Source organism: Pongo abelii, chromosome 3 (genome assembly GCF_028885655.2).
Source record: "Pongo abelii isolate AG06213 chromosome 3, NHGRI_mPonAbe1-v2.0_pri, whole genome shotgun sequence".
In the NCBI taxonomy this organism is placed as follows: domain Eukaryota; kingdom Metazoa; phylum Chordata; class Mammalia; order Primates; family Hominidae; genus Pongo; species Pongo abelii.
The window spans coordinates 92,121,367-92,144,396 of NC_071988.2; the positions used below are offsets into that span (position 1 = coordinate 92,121,367).

At 38.2% G+C, this 23,030-nt stretch overlaps 1 protein-coding gene across 3 annotated transcripts in view; it reads left to right on the forward strand.

Moving 5' to 3' along the window:
- The window catches only part of MOB1B (MOB kinase activator 1B), an 84,025-nt gene that overhangs the window by 54,443 nt on the left and 6,552 nt on the right, over window positions 1-23,030 (forward strand). For all 3 annotated transcript variants that reach the window (XM_009240058.4, XM_054554035.1, XM_054554037.1), the window contains 4 exons: window positions 258-424; window positions 11,291-11,384; window positions 16,522-16,655; window positions 20,504-20,667. In XM_009240058.4, the coding sequence (XP_009238333.1) occupies window positions 258-424; window positions 11,291-11,384; window positions 16,522-16,655; window positions 20,504-20,667 (559 nt within the window). The remainder of the gene's footprint in view (window positions 1-257; window positions 425-11,290; window positions 11,385-16,521; window positions 16,656-20,503; window positions 20,668-23,030) is intronic.

Here is a 23,030-nt window from a genome sequence, read left to right on the forward strand (position 1 = left end):
AAATTACAATTTATAATCCTGAGTCATTAATTTATTGAGAAGAGGTGTTAGTTACAGCTTAAAAATTTTTCTTTTTGTGAGTTAACTAGACACAGCAGAGAAAGTTTGTAAGAGTTTTGGATGGAGAGCACAGTAGTTACAGCAATTCTATTGCTGGGATTTAAGCCAATACAGTTTAGGTCTAATGCTTGGTGAATGACTCTATTGAATGTCATGCCTTAAATATTAAACCCTTTTTTTTTCTTTTCTATTCATAGTGGTAGTCGCTCTTCTAAAACTTTTAAACCAAAGAAGAACATTCCAGAGGGTTCTCACCAGTATGAGCTCTTAAAACATGCAGAAGCCACACTTGGCAGTGGCAACCTTCGGATGGCTGTCATGCTTCCTGAGGGGGAAGATCTAAATGAGTGGGTTGCAGTTAACAGTAAGTAGCCTTTTTATTTCTCAGTAGACTATGAATTAAGGTAATAGCCTCATTGTTGGTGAGTGTTGGTGCTGTCCATTCTACGATTTAGTTAGCAAGCTGATATCATAAAGGAGTGATATCTGTATCTAACTTTAAACTTCATGTTACTTTATTCACTTTATTATTATTATTTTTTGAGACAGGGTCTCACTCAGTCACCCAGGCTGGAAGGCTGGAGTAGAGTGGCGCAGTTATGGCTCACTGCAGCCTTGACCTCCTGGGCTCAAGCAATCCTCCCACCCTCAGCCTCTAGCATAGCTGGGACTGTAGACACGTACTACCATGCCTGGCTCATTTACAAACATGTTTTAGTAGAGATGGGGCTCTCACTATGTTGTCCAGGATGGTCTTGAACTCCTCACCTCAAGTGATCCTTCTATCTCAGCCTTTCACGGTGCTAGGATTACAGGCACTAGTCACCAGTGCCTTGTTATTTTATTTCTGAATATGGAATTTTATGAAATCTTGTTTCCTATTTTAATACAAAGCATAGATTTACTATCTTCATTATAATAATAATTTTTCATGTGTCAAAGACTGTATAGACACACCACTCTCCTTTCTACATGGATGATTTTATTTTATCTTTATAACCTTATGATGTAGGTATGATTATTATTTCGGTTTAATAGATTAAGTTGAGACAATTAGTAACTTGCCTAGGTCATATAGCTATTAAATGGAAGAGCCTGGGATCAAATATACAGCTATGGAATTTCAGAGTCTATAGAGTCAACCACTATGCTAAATTGCCTTTCTTAGTGGCATACTCAGTTATTTGTCTAATTGTGCTTTTTTTATTTTTATTTTTATTTTGAGATCGACTCTTGCTCTGTTGCCCAGGCTGGAGTACAGTGACATGATCTTGGCTCACTCCAACCTCTGCCTCCTGGGTTCAAGTGATTCTTCTTCCTTAGCCTCCTGAGTAGCTGGGATTATAGGCACGCACCACCATGTACAGCTAATTTTTGTATTTTTAGTAGAGATGGGGTTTCACCATGTTGGTCAGGCTGGTCTCGAACTCCTGACCTCGTGATCCACCCGCTTCAGCTTCCCAAAGGGCTGGGATTACAGGTGTGAGCTACCACGTCTGGCCAGTTGTGCTTATTTTTAAAAAAAAGACATCAAGTAGTCATCTTATGAAATTAGTAAAATATGTTTATGAGATGTTCTTAACTCCTACAGAGAATAACGTATGAATAGTAATTATATTCTTGGGAATTAAGCCAGAGAAAGTTGAGGAATAAAAGGTTCACGGTTTTTCAACATTAGTGAAAAAAATAGTAATAATAGAATTTTATAATTGAAGGAAATTTATTTGAATTTAGTAAAAATAAAATGAAATTTCATTGAAAGCATACACAAAATGTCTAGGCTTTAAGGAAATGCAAAACAGTATTTTTCTTACATTTGATGGCCTCTTATTATAATTTGAACTATGTCATGGAATTTATAAATTGAGCTGCCCCCCTCTAATACCTTTTAGGAACCAGGGGATTTTATTATAATGTCTTAAAAATTACCGTGACAGCATTTACACAAGAGCCATGTTATTATTATGTGATTATCCTCCTGGACCAAGAGAGTCTAGTTATTTGAAATAAAGTGATTTATTTGCTTTATTGATGAGGCCTGCCGTATTTCTAAGATGTTTCTGTGTCATCTCCAAGACAATATTCAGATGAATCTCCAATATAGGTTACGTTGTTTTTGTACTAATTTGTGCCTTTTTGTAAAATTTGAGAGTTCATTTACTCATGTTTAAAATGTAAGGATGGCTGTATAGAGCTTCTATATTACAGTAGAGTCTGACTTTTAAATATAAAAGCAAATAATCATTTTCTGTCTGTATTCTGTCTCTTTCTCAATTGCCACAACTGAGTGTCTGTACCTCTCTTATCTGCTAGGGACATTCCAAGATGACCAGTGGATTCCTGAAACCGGTGATAGTACTGAACCTTATATACACTGTGTTTTTTCCTATACACTACATACCTATGATAAAGCTTAATTCATAAAGCTTAATTTAAAATTTATTAAAGATTAATTTAAAATTAAGCACAGCAAGAGATTAACAACGATTAATAAAATAGAACAATTACAGTTATACTGTAGTAAAAGTTATGTGAATATAGTCTGTCTCTTTCAAAATAATCTTATTGTGCTTTACTTAACCCTTTTTGTAATCCTTCACTCTGATAACCAAGGTGGCTACTATAAGTGATTAATGGGCAGGTATACAGCTAGACACAGGGATGATTCACATCCCAAGCGGACGGAGTGAGATGGTGTGAGATGCTGTAAAATTTCATCATGTTACTCAGAATGGCACACAATTTAAAACTTACATATTGTTTATTTCTGAAATTTTCCATTTAATATTTTCAGCCCATGGTTCATCACAGATAACTGAAACCATGGATAGTGAAACTACAGATAAAGGGGGACTACTGTACTACTGAAACGCCTAGAACTTTGAGAACTCTTAAAATTTCACAGTAATTCTATGATTTTACTACAGCTGGACAAAGATTACTTTGGACTGAAGCATTAGAACATCTGCTTAGGACATACTCTGCTTTGAAAATACAACATTTAACTGAAGTGTTGGACTTAAAATTTTCCTTATTTATAGCAGTCTTCCCAAATGACACTTGATGAAGTAGGTGAATAGGGTTGGAGTCAGGACAGATACTTCCAGTCACTGGCAGTGATTCAGTAAACATTTCAGGTTTACAAAGGAGTAAAGGGAATTATTGATAAGATCTATATCCAAATAATAGGTGAAAGTATAATTACTTACCTAATACAGGAGAAAAATAGAATAATAAAAAATAATCCTGAAGAATATAAGGAGAGACTGGGTGCATTGGCTCACGCTATAATCCCAGCATTTTGGGAGGCCGAGGTAGGAGGATTGTTTGAGGCCAGGAGTTTGAGACTAGCCTAGGCAAAATCTGTATCTACAAAAATATAAAATAAAATAAATTAGCTGGGAGGGGTGGTTCACACCTGTAGTCCTAGCTACTCCAGAGGCTGAGGTGGGAGGATGGCTCGAGTCCAGGAGTTGGAGGTTAGCCTGGGCAGCATAGGGAGACCTCTTCTTAAACAAATAAAATAAAAATTTACCCACCAAGGACTCTTGCATTCATCACTGTAGTTGAGCTCTCTCCCCAGGCTTCACGAATTAGTCAGAACTCTACCTGATAACACTATTTTGATGTCTAAATGTGGTCTCAAAGTGAGTATGTTCAAAATGGAACACAGAAAAATCTATTTGAAGTTATGAAAGTGACCGGTGGTCCATATAAATAGTCAGCTGATCTTGACAAAGAGGAAAAGGCAATTCAGTGGAGAAAGGATTATTTTTTCAACAAATAGTAGTGAAACATTGGGACACCCAGATGCAGAAACATAAACTAGACACAGATTTACACCTTTCAGAAAAATTAGCATGAATTGAATGATAGACCTAAAAATACAACACAATACTATAAAACTTCTAGGAAAAAAAAACGGGAGAAAAATCTATGCAACCTTGGATTTGGTGATGAGTTTCTACATACAAAACCAAAAGTGTGCTTTTAAAAGAAAAAATTAATAAATTAGACCTCATGAAAATTTAAGAGGCCAGGCACGGTGGCTCACGTCTGTAATCCCAGCATTTTGGGAGGCCATGGTGGGCGGATCACTTGAGCTCAGGAGTTCAAGACCATCCTGGCCAACATGATGAAACCCCATCTCTACTAAAAATACAAATAAAAAATTAGCCAGGCATGGTGGTGTATCCCTGTAGTTCCAGCTACTTGGCAGGCTGAGGCATGAGAATTGCTGGAGCCTGGGAAGTGGAGGTTGCAGTGAGGCAAGATCATGCCACTGCACTCCAGCCTGGGTGACAGAGCGAGACTCTCTCTCCAACAAAAAAAGAGAAAGAAAATTTAAAATTCTGCTCTGTGAAAGACATTGTAAAGAAAATGAAAAATGAAGCCACTGGCTAGCAGAAAATCTTTGCAGACCACATACATGATAAAGGACCTGTATCCAAAGTATACATAGAGCTCTTAAATTCAGCAATAAGGGCTATGCTAGGCAACATAGCAAGACCCTCTCTCTAAGAAAAGAATAAGCTAGCCGGAGATGTACGTACATGTAGCCATAGCTACTTGGGAGGCTGAGGTGGGAGGAATATTTGAGCCCAGGAGTTCAAGGCTGCAGTGTACCATGATTCTACCACTGCAATCCAGTTTGAGTGACAGAGTGAGACCCTGTCTCTAAAAAAATGAAATAAAATAGAATTAATAAACACGTAAGGAGAGAAAAATAATCATACAATGAATAGGATAAATAGATAGCAAATAGTAGGATATTAATAGTACGTTGAAATCCAAATATTATCAATAGTAATTGTATTAAATGTAAAGGACAAAATGGTCCAACAGAAAAGTTGATTGTCTGGGCATGGTGGCTCATGCCTGTAATCTTTGCACTTTGGGAGGCCATGGTGGGAGGATCACTTGTGCCCAGGAGTTTGAGACCATCGTGGACAACATGGCAAATCTCCATCTTTACCAAAAATAAAAAAGTTAGCCAGGCATGATGACACCTGTGGTCCCAGCTACTTGAGAGGCTGAGGTGGGAAGATCGCTTGAGCCCAGAAGGTGGATGCTGCAGTGAGTTGTGATTACACCACTGCTCTCTAGCCTGGGTGACAGAGTGAGACTCCATCGCAAAAACAAAACAAAACAAAACAAACAAACACACCAGTGTGTCAAGATGATTACAAAGCAAAACAAATCTGAATGCTGCAAGACATACTTTAAATATACAGATATATAGAATGGTTGAAACTAAAGTTAAACACTAATCCAAAGAATGCCGATAGTCGTGTTATGTCAGATAAAGTAGACTTTTAAGGCAAAAAGCAATAAAAAAGGATATTTTAAAATGATAAATGGTTCAGTTCCCAAATAATATATAAAATTCTGAATGCATATGTTTCTAATAACGTCTCAAAAATTTATTAATATTAGTCGACTGAACTAAAAGGAGAAGTAGACAAATCCATGGTCATAATGGGAGATTTTAACATTCCTCTTTCAGTAACAGATAGAAAATGCAGAAGAAAAAATCAGTAAGGAATTATAAAAATTTGAGCAACATGATTAACAGACTTGACCTAGGAGCACATGACCTAAGCACCTAAGAGTATATATATGTACATTTTCAAAAATGGAAACCAATACGTTCTCTGACCATGGTGGAATCTGGCTAGAAAGCAGTAATAAACAGAAATCTGTATATGTTTGGAAAAAGTAAATCTCAATGGAAATCAGAAAATATTTTGAACTGAAATTTGGTAATGAAAATACTATATATGGAAACTTGTGGGATATATTATAGCTAAAGCTGTGTTAGAGGAAATTTAGAGCCTTACATAAATACATATATTAGAAAAGGAAAAATAGTAAAAGTTAATGAACTAAGCATCAATCTCCAGAGGTTGGAAAAACAACAGCAAATTAAATGCAAAGAAAGTTAAAAGAGGTGAGGCCAGGTGCAGTGGTTCATGCCTGTAATCCCAGCACTTTGGGAGGCCGAGGTGGGTGGATCACCTGAGGTCAGAAGTTCGAGACCAGCCTGGCCAACATGGCGAAACCCCATCTCTACTAAAAATAAAAAAATTAGCTGGGCGTGGTGGGGCATGCCTGTATCCCAGCTACTTGGGAGGCTGAGGCAGGAAAATTGCTTGAACCCAGGAAGCGGAGCTTGTAGTGAGCTGAGATTGCGCCATTGTACTCCAGCCTAGGCAACAAGAGTGAAACTCCGTCTCAAAAAAAAAAAAAAAAAAGTTAAAAGAGGTTATCAGTAAAGAACAGAAGTTAATAAAATAGAAAAGAAACATACAATAAAGGGAATTGGGCTGGGCGTGGTAGCTCACACCTATAATCCCAGCACTTTGGGAGGCCGAGGTAGGTGGATAACTTGAGGTCAGAAGTTCAAGACCAGCCTGGCCAACATGGTGAAACCCCGTCTCTACTAAAAATACAAAAATTAGCTTGGTGTGGTGGCGGGTGCCTGTAATCCTACCTGCTTGGGAGGCTGAAGCAGGAGAATCACTTGAACCTGGGAGGCAGAGGTTGCAGTGAGCCAAGATTACAGCACTGCACTCCAGCCTGGATGACAGAGCAAGACTTCATCTCAAAAAAAAAAAAAAAAAAAGTGATTCTTTGAAAAGTTTAAAAATTTCTAACTCCTGGTAAGATTGATCAAGAAAAAAATATTTTAATATTTTAAAAATAATATTAATGTAAAATATTAATTATTTAATAATATTAGCACAAATAACCAATATCAGGGATAAAAAAGTAAATACACACCAGATCTTACATAGCATTAAAAGTAGTAAGAGAGGCTGGGCGCAGTGGCTCACGCCTGTAATCCCAGCACTTTGGGAGGCTGAGGCAGGTGGATCACGAGGTCAGGAGATCGAGACCATCCTGGCTAACACAGCGAAACCCCGTTTCCACTAAAAATACAAAAAATTCTCTGGGCGTGGTGGCGGGCGCCTGTAGTCCCAGCTCCTTGGGAGGCTGAGGCAGGAGAATGGCGTGAGCCCGGGAGGCAGAGCTTGCAGCGAGCCAAGATCGCGCCACTGCATTCCAGCCTGGGCGACAGAGCGAGACTCCGTCTCAAAAAAAAAAAAGTTGTAAGAGAATATTGTGAACAAGTTATAAATTTATCCCAATAAATTTGAAAGTTTAATTGAAATAACCGAATTCTTATAAAAATTCAACTTATCAAAGTTAACACTAGAATAAAAAATCTGAATAATCTTATAACTTAAAAAAAATTGTAATCTATTTAAAAACCTTGCCACGGTAGTATTTCCATGAAACAAGGAAGAAATAACGCCAGCCTTTGGCTCTTACAAAGAATGGAAAAAATATCAGTTTTATGAGTTCTACATGAACATTAGAAGAAAGGGAACTAGGTCATCTAACTTTTGAAATGAACATAGATGTAAAAATTCTAATAAAAGTATTAGTGAATGGAATCTAGTAACATTTTAAAAGTGTATATAATACATTATGACTAAGTTGAGTTTATTCCAGAAATACAAAGGTTAGTTTAACATTTGAGGGGCCTCAGGTTGTGGCTCACACCTGTAATCCCAGTGCTTTGGGAGGCCAAGGTGGAAAGATTGCTTGAGGCCAGGGGGTTCAGATCAGCCTAGGCAATATAGTGAGTCCCACTATTTTTTTTTTTATTTGAGGCGGAGTTTTGCTCTTGTTGCCCAGGCTGGAGTGCAATGGCACGATCTCGGCTCACCGCAACCTTTGCCTCCCAGGTTCAAGCGGTTCTCTTGCCTCAGCCTCCCGAATAGCTGGGATTACAGGCATGCGCCACTGTGCCCGGCTAATTTGGTATTTTTAGTAGAGACGGGGTTTCTCCATGTTAGTCAGGCTGGTCTCGAACTCCTCACCTCAGGTGATCCACCCGTGTCAGCCTCCCAAAGCGCTGGGATTACAGGTGTGAGCCACTGTGCCTGGCTGAGTCCCACTATTTATAAAAAATTTTAAAAGTTAACCAGGTGTGGTGTTGCATGCCTGTAGTCCTAATTACTCAAGGAGATTGAGGCGGGAGGATTGTTTGAACCCAGGAGTTGGAGGCTGCAGTGAGCTCTGACTGCACCTCAAGCCTGGGCAATAGAGTGAGATCCTACCTCAAAAAAAAAATTAGGAAAAAAATGTAAATTGGTCATTGTAATTCACTGCATTAGCCAAAATCAAGGAGAAAAAAAATCATATCACAACAATACATGCAGAAAAACCATTTGTTAAAATTCAAAATCTATAATAAAAGGGTTGTCAAGTAATAGATGAGAACTTTCTTCTGATAAAGCATACCTATTTGCAGAATAGCTATAACATTATGATAGTAAATGTTGAAATTTTTTCTTAATTTAGGAAAGAGTAAAGGATATTCACCACCAATATGTTACTGGAGTCTTTTTTTTTTTTTTTTTTTTTTTGAGACGGAGTCTCACTCTGTCACCCAGGCTGGAGTGCAGTGGCGTGATCTCAGCTCACTGCAACCTCCGCCTCCTGGGTTCAAGCAGTTCCCCTGTCTCAGCCTCCTGAGTAGCTGGGACTACAGGTGCATGCCGCCATGTCCGGCTAATTTTTGGTATTTCAGTAGAGATAGGGTTTCACCATATTGTTCAGGCTGGTCTCGAACTCCTGACCTCAGATGGTCCACCCACCTCAGCCTCCCAAAAGTGCTGGGATTACAGGCATGAGCCACCGCGCCCAGCCAGTTACTGGAGTCTTAACCAATTCAGTAAGGCAAGAAAAATAATAACAAATATACTGACTGGAAAGGAAGAAAGAATTATTCTTTTCATTATTATAGCCAATAAAAAATATGTTGATTGTTCTGAAAATCCCTTTTTGGAAAAGGAAATATGTTGAATATCTAAAAGACCATAATTATTATTACTAATAGATGAATTTAATGAGGTTGTCAGCTCTTGGGTCAATATAAAATATGAATATCTCATCACCAGGAAATAGAGGCCAAAAAAAGAAAAATGAACAGCAAAAAAAAGGAAAAAAAATATTAGCATCAAAAATATCAACCTTGGAACAAATCTAATGAAACCTGGAAACTATTCCTTTATGATTAGTGCATTTTGTTCTCTTTTTTTAAAATTAAATTTTTATTTTTTTGAGGGGGTTTTGCCCTGTCATCCAGCTTGGAGTGCAGTGGCATGATATGGTTCACTGCAGCTTTGAACTTCCCTGGCTCAAGCGATCCTCCCACCTCAGCCTCCTAGAGTGTTCCAGAGTGCTGGGATTACAGGCATGACCACCATGCCCAGCTAATTTATTTATTATTTAATTTTTTGTAGTGATGGGATTTTACTGTGTTGCCCAGGGTGGTCCCAAACTCTGGGGCTCAAGTGATCCTCCCCAGGCCTTGGTCTCCGCAAGTGCTGGGGTTACAGGCGTGAGCCATCTTGCCCAGCCTATGCTCTTTTTAAGAAATTTATACATGTCAAAGGTCACAAATATATTTTTCTATGTTCTTTTAAACTTAATTGTCTTGCCTTTCACATTTAGAGGTACAGTCTACTTTGAATTGCTTTTTGGGTATGACATGAGTGAAGAGTCAAATTTTATTTGATTTCATTTTACTTTATTTATTTTTTTGAGACGGAGTTTTGCTCTTGTTGCCTAGGCTGGAGTGCGATGGCATGATCTAGGCTCATTGCAACCTCCGTCTCCCGGGTTCAAGCAATTCTCCTGCCTCAGCCTCCTGAGTAGCTGGGATTACAGGCATGTGCCACCATACCTGGCTAATTTTGTATTTTTAGTAGAGACAAGATTTCTCCATGTTGATCATGGCTGGTCTCGAACTCCTGACCTCAGGTGATCACCTGCCTCAGTCTCCCAAAGTGCTGGGATTACAGGCGTGAGCCACCGCGCCTGGCCTCATTTTACTTTATTCTTTTTTGAGACAAGGTCTTGTGCTTTGGCTCAGGCTGGAGTGCAGTGGTGAGATCATAGCTCATTATAGCCTCGAACTCCTGGGGTCAAGCAATCCTCCTGTCTCAGCCTTCTGAGTGGTGTGGCTTGGACTGCAGCAGAGCACCACCATACTTGGTTAATTTTTAAAATATTTTTTGCCGAGATGGGGTCTTGCTATGTTCCCCAGGCTGGTCTTAAACTCCTGGCCTCAAGCCATTCTCTTGCCCCAGCCTCCCAAAATGCTGGGATTACAGGTGTGAGCCAACTGCCTGGCCAGGTTTTATTTTTTCCCATAGCAATAACCAGTTGATTCAGAAATATTTATGAAAAGATTGTCCTTTGCTTATTCTGCAATGATGGCTATGTCATAAATCAAATGTTTCATCTGTGTTTGCATCTGTAATTGCCTAGGTCTCTGTAATTGCCTAGGTCTGTCTTCTGTTCCATTGGTCTACTAAAATCATACTGTTTTATTCGTTGTGCTTTATAAATCTTAATACTTACCTTAGTTTTTGTTTAGAGACATATTCCGTCATACAGGCTGAAGTGCAGTAATGTGATCATGGCTCACGGCAGCCTGACTTCTGGGTTCAAGGAATCCTCCCACCTCACCCTCCTGTGTAGCTGGAACCACAGGCATGCACCACCATGCCCAGCTAATTTTATTTTTATTGGCAGAGACGAGGTCTCAGTTTATTTCCCAGGCTGGTCTTGAATTCCTGGGCTCAAGCGATTCTCCAGCCTTGGCCTGTGAATGTGTTGGGATTACAGGTATGATGCATCGTGCCCAGCCTGGTTCTTCTTTAAGAATGTGTTGGATTCTTGCCTTGTTGCATTTTCAGATAAATCTTAGCCTTTTTAGGGCCTATGGACTGGCATCCCACTATCATTTCAATTTGTAGTTCCATGATTACCAACATCTCTTCATAGGACATTTGACCACCTGGAAATTTCTTTTGTGAAGTGACAGTTTAAAACTGTCTCACATTTTTCAGCTGTGTTGTCTTTTTCTTATTGAGCTATATGAGTTCTTTATGTATTCTGGATATAAGAATTCTGTTGTTTGTATGTTTTGCAAATAATCTCTTCATCTCTGTGCTTGCCTTTTTGCTCTCAAGGGAGTCGTTTGATGAACACAAGCTCCTCATTTCAATGTATTGAGACGTGTGTATGGTTTTCACCTGTTCTTTGTAGGGGAATGAACGCCGATAAGCCTATTCTGTTCAAGTACAATTAAAATTTCATTTTAAATTTAGCCATTCTGTTTTACTTACAACTGATACTTGCTTTACAGCTGTGGATTTCTTCAATCAGATCAACATGCTTTATGGAACTATCACAGACTTCTGTACAGAAGAGAGTTGTCCAGTGATGTCAGCTGGCCCAAAGTAAGACATAGTTAATGATCAGTTTCTTATTTTTACATTATTTTACGGTTCTTAGAGAAGAGCGAGGTTTCTGACCATATAATTTTTCTACTTATCATCTCTTTCTGAGGTTTGCCAGTGACTATTAATCTAGATTCCTTAGCTTGGGCTTTGTGACTGTCCATCTTGCCTTTCCTTTGTTTGCTTATGTGTCTTCTCTAGTCTATCCTAATTGGATTACTGAAATACCTTGCTGTTCCCTCCATTACATACTTCTCTGGAAGCTTGCTTATTCTTTTCTTCTCTTGGACATTTTTCTTCTCTCCCATTTCACTCCTGTCATTTTCTGTCAATATTTCAAAAAATCTTACTGATCTTCAAGTCTATTATCAAATATTTCTCTGTCAAGCCTTCTGATTTCATCAGACTATTTAACTTTTTTTACCTTTGTAATGAAATTTGTTTGTTATATTTCTTACACTATTCATATATGTTTTATTTAACCTGTTGGATTTGTTCTTTTAATTCCCTTTTGGTGCAAGGACAGAGCTTGCCACCTTGTTTTAACACCCAAAAAATGTGGGTTGAATAGGTACATTTTGGAAACTGGCTTTTATTATTACTTCTACTAATACTAGCAATGACAGTTATCATTTATTTAGTGGTACCTAAATGTAAAAAACATACATGTGTTTTACATCATATGTCAACATTCATTATAAGAATATTGCTCTATGCATTGCCATAGACTCAAAGAATTTAGTCAAATGATCAAAGAGCCCATAACAGAAGTATAATATTGTAGCTCAGGAAAAATATGGAGATACCATATGAAGAGGTAAAAGAAGTTGGCAGTTCTCAGTAAAGGGAAAGGAAGACTGCACTAGGAAAGACACAAAGCTGTGTTTGAACCTTCACTTCTTTCTAGCCCATGGAGATGAGTATAGCTGCAGAGCTATTCAGAATCTAGCGTCTGTCAATTCCCTTCCTCCATTTACACCTCTTCCTGCAGATGTATGTTTGTGGTTTTTACCCGTCACGGGACTGTTTACTTTGGAGAAACGTCTTCTGTGGACTTTGTATGGGGTTTGTAGTTGCAGGTGCATCTTTTGTTCTCTCCTCACCCTGTTTGAACTTGTATGAACTGTCACACTCCCCACCTCACCTTTTTGAAAAGTCTAGTCAAGATAGTCCCTTTAAAAAATAATGTGGTTTAGGCTGGGCACAGTGGCTCATGCCTATAATCCCAGCACTTCGGGAGGCTGAGACTGGCAGATCATCACCTGAGGTCGGGAGGTTGAGAGCAGCCTGGGCAACATGGTGAATCTCGTCTCTACTAAAAATAGAAAAATTAGCTGGGCGTGGTGGTGCGCATCTGTAATCCCAGCTACTCAGGAGGTTGAGGCAGGAGCATCACTTAAACCTGGGAGGTGGAGGTGAGGTTGCAGTGAGCTGAGATCGTGCCAGTGTACTCCAGCCTGAATGATAGAGTGAGACTCTGTCTCAAAAAAAAAAAAAAAAGTAATTTAAAGACATAGGTGTCTCCTAGTTTTATCATCAAAGCTAGAGTGTGAATTTCTGTTACTTGTTATTTCGGGAAGATTTCTTAGAGGAACGGGGGCATTTAGAAATGAAATCAGTCCCCCTTTAGTATTAATTCTTGCCAGTATGACTGGTGTTCACTTTGGTTAAGCTTCACTTGTGAAAATAGATGTGTTTAATTTTTCTATTCTATGGTTAGTTATGCCTTGAGAAATTAAATAGCACTGTCTTCTAAGAAAGCCAGTTCTTCTGGCTTGAGAGCTGTTTGTCTCTGCTCCTGTATGCATACATGTGTGCGTACATAACGTTAAAGCTGTGTGGTCTCCTGCCTGCGTGTCTGCTTTCCTCTCTTTCTCTTCTTTCTTCCTTCTTTTCTTTCCTTTCTCCCTCCTTCTCTTTCTTCTTTTTCTACGTCTCTTTTCTTCTTCCTTCTCTTCTTTTCTTTCCTCCCTCTCTTCCTTTCTCCTTTTTTTTTTTTTTTTTTGGGAGAATCTTGACATTTCCCAGTCATTAGTGCTAAGAAGATGTAGTTGTTGTCATAGTTCTTCATTTTTACCAGCAGATGCAGGATTGTGCCTAGGAGAGGCATTTGTCAATACTTAATAAATGCTAAGCCCCTTGCAAAGTGGTATTGAATGATGGCTCATAGAACTTTGTTCTCAGATACTGTTTTTTTATTTTTATTTTATTTTTTTGAGACAGAATCTCGCTCTATTGCCCAGGCTAGAGTGCAGTGGTGCAATCTTGGCTTACTGCAACCTCTGCATCCTAGGTTCAAGAGATCTTCCTGCCTCAGCCTCTTGAGTAGCTGGGATTACAGGTGCATGCCACCATACCCGGCTATTTTTGTATTTTTAGTATAGATGGGGTTTCATCATATTGGCCAGGCTGGTCTCAAACTCCTGACCTCAAGTGATCTGCCCTCCTCGGCCTCCCAAAGTGCTGGGATTACAGGGGTGAGCCACTGCACCTGGCCCTCAGTTACTGATTTTTATTATTATTAAAAAAGAAATTGTGAATTGGAGTTTGCAGTTTACAAGTTCATGCTGTGATGACAGAAATACATTTCAAAGAGAATAGTCTGTCAAAGGTAGAATGAGAAAGGCATCGCAGCAAAATAGAGCTACAGAATGAAGGAAGTCATCCTAAGTATAAACACGACGAAAGAAAAAGAAGAGATTAGGGAGTCATAGTTGTAAACTCTAAAGGTCTAAGCAATATACAATTATTTTATTTTATTTATTTATTTTTTGAGACGGAGTCTCGTTCTTTCACCCAGGCCGGAGTGCAGTGGCGCGATCTCGGCTCACTGCAAGCTCGCCTCCTGGGTTTGCGCCATTCTCCTGCCTCAGCCCCCCGAGTAGCTGGGACTACAGGTGCCTGCCACCACACCCGGCTAATTTTTTGTATTTTTAGTAGAGACGGGGTTTCACCGTGTTAGCCAAGATGGTCTTGATCTCCTGACCTCGTGATCCGCCCACCTCGGCCTCCCAAAGTGCTGGCATTACAGGCGTGAGCCACCGTTCCCGGCCTAATTATTTTATTTTTCAAAAAGCCTTAGGATATTGAAAGTTAATATTTTTTAAAAACACTTCAGGATATTGAAAATGATTCATTCTTTGGTTTACCTTGTCTGTTTCTGATTTTTACATTTAAATATGAATGTGAAACATCTGAAAATGATTGACAAGATGAAAACTTGATTGTGAGGGAGGGTTAAAAATGTTAAGGTTTCTTAACATAAGGTAGTAAACATGGTTGTGCCCCTGTCTCTTAAGAATAATGATGGGCTGGGGATGGTGGCTCACACCTGTAATCTCAGCACTTTGGGAGGCCAAGATGGGAGGATTGCTTGAGCCCAGGAGTTCAAGGGTGCAGTGAGCTATGCTTGTGCCACTGTACTTCAGCCAAAGCTACAGAGCAAGACCCTGTATCAAAAAAGAAAAAAAAATCATAATGATAGCTAAAATCTTACCATTCATGGTCTCTAGCTCCTAAGAGGAGCAAACAAGGAGATACAATAGGCTTAAATTGCACTAAGAACTTTAGTGTTATATTAGAAAGAATCTTTTGATTGTGAAAGTGATTTTGACTGTGAAAGTGATTAAACAGTAAAAACAGGATATCAAGAGGTGTTGGAAAGTGACTAAACAGTAAAAACAGGATATCAAGAGGTGTTGGAAAGTATATCCTTGGAGACCTTCAAAGTGGACTTCATCCTTATTGCCCCGCTTTTGGCAGTAAGGTTGTCTACAGAATGTTTAATTCAGGTATAACTTGTTTAATATTATTGTTCAGGTATAAGTAGTTCTGATTAAATAGAAAGCATCCTCATTTATCCTATCTGAAGATAATTTTTATTGTTTAAAATACCCTGTAGTATTTTTCTATTGTATATTGTCATCTCCTTTCCCAGGCTCACTGGCCTGTCATTTAGCGCAAACTCTGGGAACAAGGGTAGAATTGAATCAAAGGGAGAAGTTAAGCAGCAGGAGTAACCTTTTGGAAACTAAAATACTAAATGCTAGTTCAGTTTAGAGATTTTTCCACTTTGGAGTTTCACCTGTATGCATCTTCCTTATCTCAAAATTCAGGGTATGTGTGTGTATGTAACTCTTTTAGGGTTTTTTTTTTTTTTTTGAGACGGAGTCTCACTCTGTTGCTCAGGCTGGAATGGGCACCATCTTGGCGCACTGCAACCTCCGCCTCCCTGGTTCAAGCGATTTCTGGCTAATTTTTGTATTTTTAGTAGAGACTGGGTTTCACCATGTTGGCCAGGCTGGTCTCGAACTCCTGACCTCAAGTGATCCGCGTGCCTCAGCCTCCTGAAGTGCTAGGATTACAGGTGTGAGCCACTGTGCCCGGCCTCTTTTAGGGTTCTTATACTGTTTTTACATCTTCACTCTGGAGTCTGTATTTTCTACTAGCCTGTTTTCCTTGAGAGTAGGGAAAGTGTCTTTCATTTTAGTGTTTCTTGTTCTTAGTGTCTTTTACATGGAAGGTGCATATTAGATGTTTATTGAATCAAAGGATGGTGGTGTTCTGCTAATACCAAAAGCCTTTATTTGGGTTGCAAATTTTCTTTGGACCTTCTTTAAAGACATGTTTAGCTCTTCAGTTAAATGTACTCAAATATGAAATCATTCTCATCTTCATTAATCTTATTTTGGTGCTTCTGTGTCATTCTCTATCCTTAACCGAAAATTTAGAGCCCCAAGTTAAAAAGAATTGTACTATGTAAGGAGAAGTGGTTTTTAAGGAAGAAAAACAACCATAAAGTCCAAAAGTAGTCATCATAGAACTAGGAAGTAAGCTAGTTTTTCTACTACAATAACGTCTGATTCTAAAATATAAATGCTATTTATGACGGCTATGTAAAAAAATTGACATGTGAGAAGAGCATAGAAACAAAACATGAGTTTGTTGGGACCTACTTAGTTTGGATTGTGATAAATGCAAAGTAGTCCACTGGGTATTTAAAAATATATCTTTATTTGGAGGAGCAGAGTGTTGAAAACATGTCTGTGTGTACATTAGTAATATAGATACATAAAATATATACACCGTGTATAGGTATATACTAATCTTCTGTGTACTTTTTATTTCTCCATTGCAGATATGAGTATCATTGGGCAGATGGAACAAACATAAAGAAACCTATTAAGTGCTCTGCACCAAAGTATATTGATTACTTGATGACTTGGGTTCAGGACCAGTTGGATGATGAGACATTATTTCCATCAAAAATTGGTATAATTATTTTTTGTAATTGGGATCCATCATAATTTATCTTTTATATGTTTATAGAATTTTCCTCCCTCTTTCCACTGTATCTAGTTGGAGAGTTCTTTACGGCTGTGTTGATATATGTATATGTTATGCAGTTCCCAAGAAGAGGCACAAAAGTTTGTTAACCCAGTGGTAAAATAAGCAAGTGATCCTGTGTGAATTGAGCTTTTCCGCTTTAACTTAGTGCTTTTAAATGCATAATTAGCTGAAAGGATGGGTTTATTAGAAAATAAATAAATGATCTCCCTCTCTTAAGGTAATTATTTTTGATGATATTCTAGATTAAAGTATCACTGAGTTTATTTTCAGACAATGATAGCATTTTTTAATACTTTAAAAAACAATTATGATCATCATTGAGAATAAACTTACTTCCCTGAAGTAAGGGAAAGGCTTAAGAAGCCCTTTCAGTAGAAAGTTCTAGATGGAGGGTTATTCCTATTCTAGGAACCATGGTAAATTACCATATATAACATATATTTTTAATCTTATGCACTTAAAGGTGTTCTATCTTTTTCATACCAAATTTATCATGAACATTAAGGTAAACCCTCTATTTTATTTTATTTATTTTAATCTAAATTTTTCATTTTTTGGGAGACAAAGTCTCTCTCTATTGCCCAGGCTGGAGTGCAGTGGCGCGATCTCGGCTCACTGCAACCTCCACCTCCCAGGTTCAAGTGATTCTCTTGCCTCAGCCTCCCAAGTAACTGGGACTACAGACGCGTGCCACCACGCCCAGCTAATTTTTTTGCATTTTTAGTAGAGACAGGGTTTCACCATGTTGGCCAGGCTGGTCTAGAACTCCTGACCTCGAGTGATCTACCCACTTTGGCCTCCCAAAGTGCTGGGAACCCTCTCTATAATTTTAAATGATGAGATCAGTATATCTAGGATAGTAACAAAATCTGGCCCAAAAAAGAGAATGGATATTGAGTAGATAGCTAATAACATCTGCCACAGTCATATCTACTTATTTAGGGAAGTTCATATGGCTTCTATCCAGTGTTATTTAGTAATATATTTGTGATCAAAAGGGAGTTTGAATTTATGACCCACAATATGAATCTTACAGATTCAGATATTAAGCTATGTGAGAAGAAAACAAGATTTGAGGGGTTGCTGTATCATCGGCTGAGTGACTTTGCTTTTTTATATTTACTTTTAAGGGCAGACTTATCAAGTAGAAATTGTTTACATTTAGATAGTCATGTTTTTGCCTTCTCAAACTTCTAACAACTGATTGTCTCAAAAAGCTGAGTCTGCTCCTGTAATGTTAGAACTTTTTGACATTTTATGATTTTTTTTGAAAAAAAATGTGACAACAATATAAATAGTTGTTGTTAAGGAGTATTTTAAACACTTATTGAATGCATTAACCACTTGGAACTTTTTTAATAAATGAGCAATTTTTCAAGACTGAATTACATATATATATATCATAAGGGTTGGATGAGTGTCCCCACCTTATCTCTTCTCTCTCATAATACAGTTGTAAAATTTTTATTTTGATCCAATTTCAAACATTTAGAAAGTTTACAAGACTTATACAAAGAAATGTAAAAAGAATCATACAAACCCTTCATCCAGATTCTTAGTTGTTAACATCTTCCTCCCTCCCTCTCCCTCTCCCCAGCCTCTCTCACACATACACATACATTCATTCATTCCTTTTCCTAAACTGTTTAAGAGTAAGTTGCGTATATGATGCCTTTACAAACTTTAATATGTATTTCCTTAAAAAAATCACAGTACAGATATCAAACTTAGGAAATTCATACTGATGCTATACTATATAGATCTTATTTGGGCTTTTCAGGTTTTCTTAATAATGTACTTTATAAGCAAAGGAAATCTTTTATATTTGTTTTCATTTATTTGTTGTCTCTTTAGCCTCCTTTGATCGGGAAATGTGCACTTTAGTCATTTTTGGTTTTTCATGACATCGTTATTGTTGAGTGCATATTATTTTATAGATTGTCTTTTCACTTTGGTTTGTCTTATGTGTCTTTGTGAACTATAATAATTTTAAATGAGCAATAGCAATATGATGGCAATATGATGACATTGAACCTAGTAGTACCAATATTGGCTGTTTTGCCAATCTGCATCATTTAGTAAGTTTAAAAAAGGATATGGGATTTTATACATTTTTTAAAATACATTTTATTGTGTATATTTTTAAAATAAATTTTATTGTGTATATTTAAGGTGTACAACGTGATGTTATGAGATTATACATAATAAAATGGTTATTATAATGGAACAGATGAACACATCCATCATCTTACATAGCTACCCTTTTTCCCCCTTGTGGTGAGACCAGCTGTAATCTCATTTAGCAAAAATCCTGAATACAATATACTATTCTTCTTTTAAATTTTTTTTTTTGAGACAGGGTCTCACTCTGTTGCCAAGGCTGGAGTTCAGTGGCACAGTCACATCTCACTGCAGCCGCATCTCCTGGGCTCAAGCAATCCTATTGCTTCAGCCTCTTAAGTAACTGGGCCACAGGTATACACCACCATACCTAGCTAATTTCTATTTTTTGTAGAGGCAAGGGGCCACTATGTTGCCCAGGCTGGTCTTGAACTCCTGGCTCAAGTGATACTCCCACCTTGTCCTCCCAAGTGTTGGGATTATAGGCGTGAGTCACTGCCCAGCCTCAGTACACTAAGTACACTATTTGTAACTATGGTCCTCATGTTCTACATTAGATCTTTAGTCTTGTTCATTTTACGTATCTGCTACTTTCTGTCCTTTCACTTAGCTCCACCACTCCCCCTGGTAGCCACTGTTTTATCCTCTGTCTCTGTATATTTGACTTAAAAAAAAAAATTCCACATATAAATGAGGTTATACAATATTTTTCTTTCTGTGTCTGGCTTGTTTCACTTAGCATAACGTCCTCCAGGTCCATCTATGTTGTGGCAAATTGCAAGATCTCTTTTTGTAGCTGAATAATATTTCATTGTGTATATATAGCACAGTTTTAAAAATCCATTCATCTGTTGATGGACACCTGGGTTGTTTCCATATCTTGGCTATTGTGGACAATGCTGTAGTGAACATAGGAGTGCAGATACCTTTATGACTGGGTTATTTCATTTCCTTTGGGTATATACCTAGAAGACGGATTGCTGGGTCATACGGTATTCTATTTTTAATTCTTTAGGAACCTCCATGCTGTTTTCCATAGCGGCCATACCAATCTGTGTTCCCACCAACAGTATATAAGAGTTCCCTCTTCTCCACAGGGATTTTGTATTTTTCTACTTTTGTATTTCAGTGCTGTAAAAGTGCTGTAATTTACAAATCGATGGAATAGAGAATGCAGCTAATTTCAGGACAAATGTAGACCTGGAGTAGTAATGAAGTAATTCCCATAGAAAAAAGTACAATATAAACTGCAAGCATTTTAAACAAAACTGAAGGTGGTTAATGCATTATTTCTGTTCAGCACATATTTGTATTGAGACTTAAGAAATCCGATGATCTGAGTGTGAGTTTTAGCTCTACTACCATCTTGGGTGTGTGTGTGTTTCATTTTAGAAATGTGGTGGCAGTATGTTAGAGACATAACAGGCTGTAATGAAGACTAATTCTTATACCATAAAAACTTTGAAGTTTATTTTCATTCATGACATGTTGAGAAATTCTGAAAAGGTATAATGGGTATATGTATAAATTCATAAATGCTACTTCTTTTCAGCCTTGTCTTGGTAATTTATGTTGCCCTTTGCCGACAAACTCATATTGTCTTGTTGTCATCTCTTGTTACTAGAGGGAGTTGTTTATCTCTTTTCTAGGTGTCCCGTTCCCAAAGAATTTCATGTCTGTGGCAAAAACTATACTCAAACGCCTCTTTAGGGTTTATGCTCACATTTATCATCAGCATTTTGACCCTGTGATCCAGCTTCAGGAGGAAGCACATCTAAATACATCTTTCAAGCACTTTATTTTTTTTGTCCAGGTAAGTTGGATTAGGAGGCCTTTGGTGCTCAGGGTAAGCATTTATCTTCATAGTTCTAAGGTGAATACCGCATTCACACTGTCAGGATGGAATTTGCCATATCTCTGTAGTCTGCATCCTCTTCTACACTTTTCCATGATGATAAGGACTGACTTTTTGTTTCTAAATTTTATTAGTTTCCAAGTTGATGGTATGCAAGTCTAAAATGGATTTGAAAAGTCGTGCCTTGGATTTGCTTCAGTTAATAGGCCATATGGAGGGGCTGGATAATGAATCTGACTAGTTTGGCAGATCTGTGGATGAACTGGTTCTCCTGGGCATTTTAGTGCTTCTCCTACTGCAGTCTGCCCTGGATCTTTATTAGCGGACTCTGGTGCAGGAATGGGTTTTGAATATCACATCTGTTTTTTGTCCTTTTTTTTTTTTTTAAAAAAAAACCACATTCTAAATAAGTTTTAAGTTAAGGACTATCCATCATGTCTGAGGGAAAAATATGTCACAAAGAATGTTTCTGTGCCAGAGGGCCATTAGTCTTTGGTCTGACTTCCTAGTTGACTTCCTCTTTTTTTTAGTCTTCAAATAACTGGCCTTAGAAATGTAGACTAAGAGCAGTGACAGTACTCTCACCGTGCTCTAAGTATAAGAGAAATAACAGGCAAAAATGAAAAAGAGGTGGAAATAAAAGAGCTAATCAGTTTTTTATTGTTGTTATTGTTGTTGTTGGAGGTTGAGAAGGGGAGATGGTCATCAGGAGAATAAACAATTGAACATCTTGAATTAGTGTTATTTTTGTATATCTACAGGCATATATTTATAAATGCCTTTGCCACTTCCCCTGTTCTCTTAAGAAATTTGTATCCATCTTCCCCCCATACACACTCCTCACACTGAAGGCACACATTTTTCCTATATAAACATACTTTAGGAGATTGTAACTTGCCAAAACTGTTGCTCTCAACAGTTACTTTACTGTGGTATCCCATGTCCAGAACTCAGGAACAAAGAAAATGTTGTCCTAAAGTTTGCATCTGTGTTTGGTTCAGGCAGAACATGATTGCTAAAGTTCAGGTTGTGGTGGTTTAAGAGAATATATTCTCCCTCCAGAAGGGTTAATTTTACTTGACTCAGTGATCTTACACTGTGTTTCCCAACTCCTAGCAAATAGCAAGGGATTGATACATAGCATTTACCACATCTGATCCTGTTTGTATCTCAGGACACTGTGAGCTTCTTAAAGGTAGGTCTATTAGTTATACAGTATCACTGTTTGATTAAGTAAGGGGGGCACCTGCCTTGGGCCCCACAATTTAGAGATACCTGCTCTGGTCCTTCCGCAGCCTGCACCCCTCCCCACAGACTGAGGAATCCATAGGGCTAAGAATATGCCTACCTAGATCCCTTTTGTTGCTTGCTTGGGTACCTGAAACCCAGAATTCTCTGTCCACATGGTCCAAAATGTATTTCCAGGGTCTCCATGCATCTTTTTCTGGGCTCCATTCTTTTGAGGGCAGGTCCCGTCTCTGATATGTATACCTCTAGGCCTGAGGGGTTGCTGATGGCAGCTGTTTCTGAGGGCATGTGGACATTACCCAAAGTGTCCACACTTGTATGTGAGACCTCTTGAGGTGCAGGGTGGATGGGGTTGGAAAAGCAAGGAGGTTTTCTGAGGACTAGGCACCTGGGGCTGGCTTTCCTCATGTCACTACTTTCCAGTGCAGAATCCTGAGGAGTCTGGAGAATTCTAAGTTTGAATCTGTTCTCCTGGTCGCTGTGAAAGTATATTTGTTAAGGTAGTAGGATAGAACATGTTTTACTTAACAACATTCTAGCTTAATATAAAATTTAGTAATTTAGTCATATGGTATATACCCATTTGTGTTCTTGTCCCAGACTCTACAAATCTTGGGCTTGGTCCTGTTATTAAATATCCTCTAATGCTTCTCTCCAATATTTAACTGTAGTGCTTGGCATATGGTAGATGCTAATAAATGAATTAAATTGGAAGCTAAGAATGCCTTACCATGGCAGAAGATGAGAAGTGTAGACAAGCCTCTCTTTACTAGCCTTATAGTTTATAGTTCAGGGGAAATCTATTCAGAAGTGAACTTCAGAATGACGGGTGGAATTTCTAAAGGAGCACAAATTAAATTCAGGCTTTCTCATTTGTTCTTCACAGGACTTTAATTTATCATTTGTGGATTCAACCATATTCATGTTATTTTCCTACCATATCTTATGATAGCTTGCAGATACGTTAGTTTGTAACCAGGTTTTGGCTTTTCATATAATGCTGAATTTGCCTGAGATGCTAGTGTTTTGTGTGTGTGTGTGTGTGTGTGTGTGTGTGTGTGTGTCTACTTGGT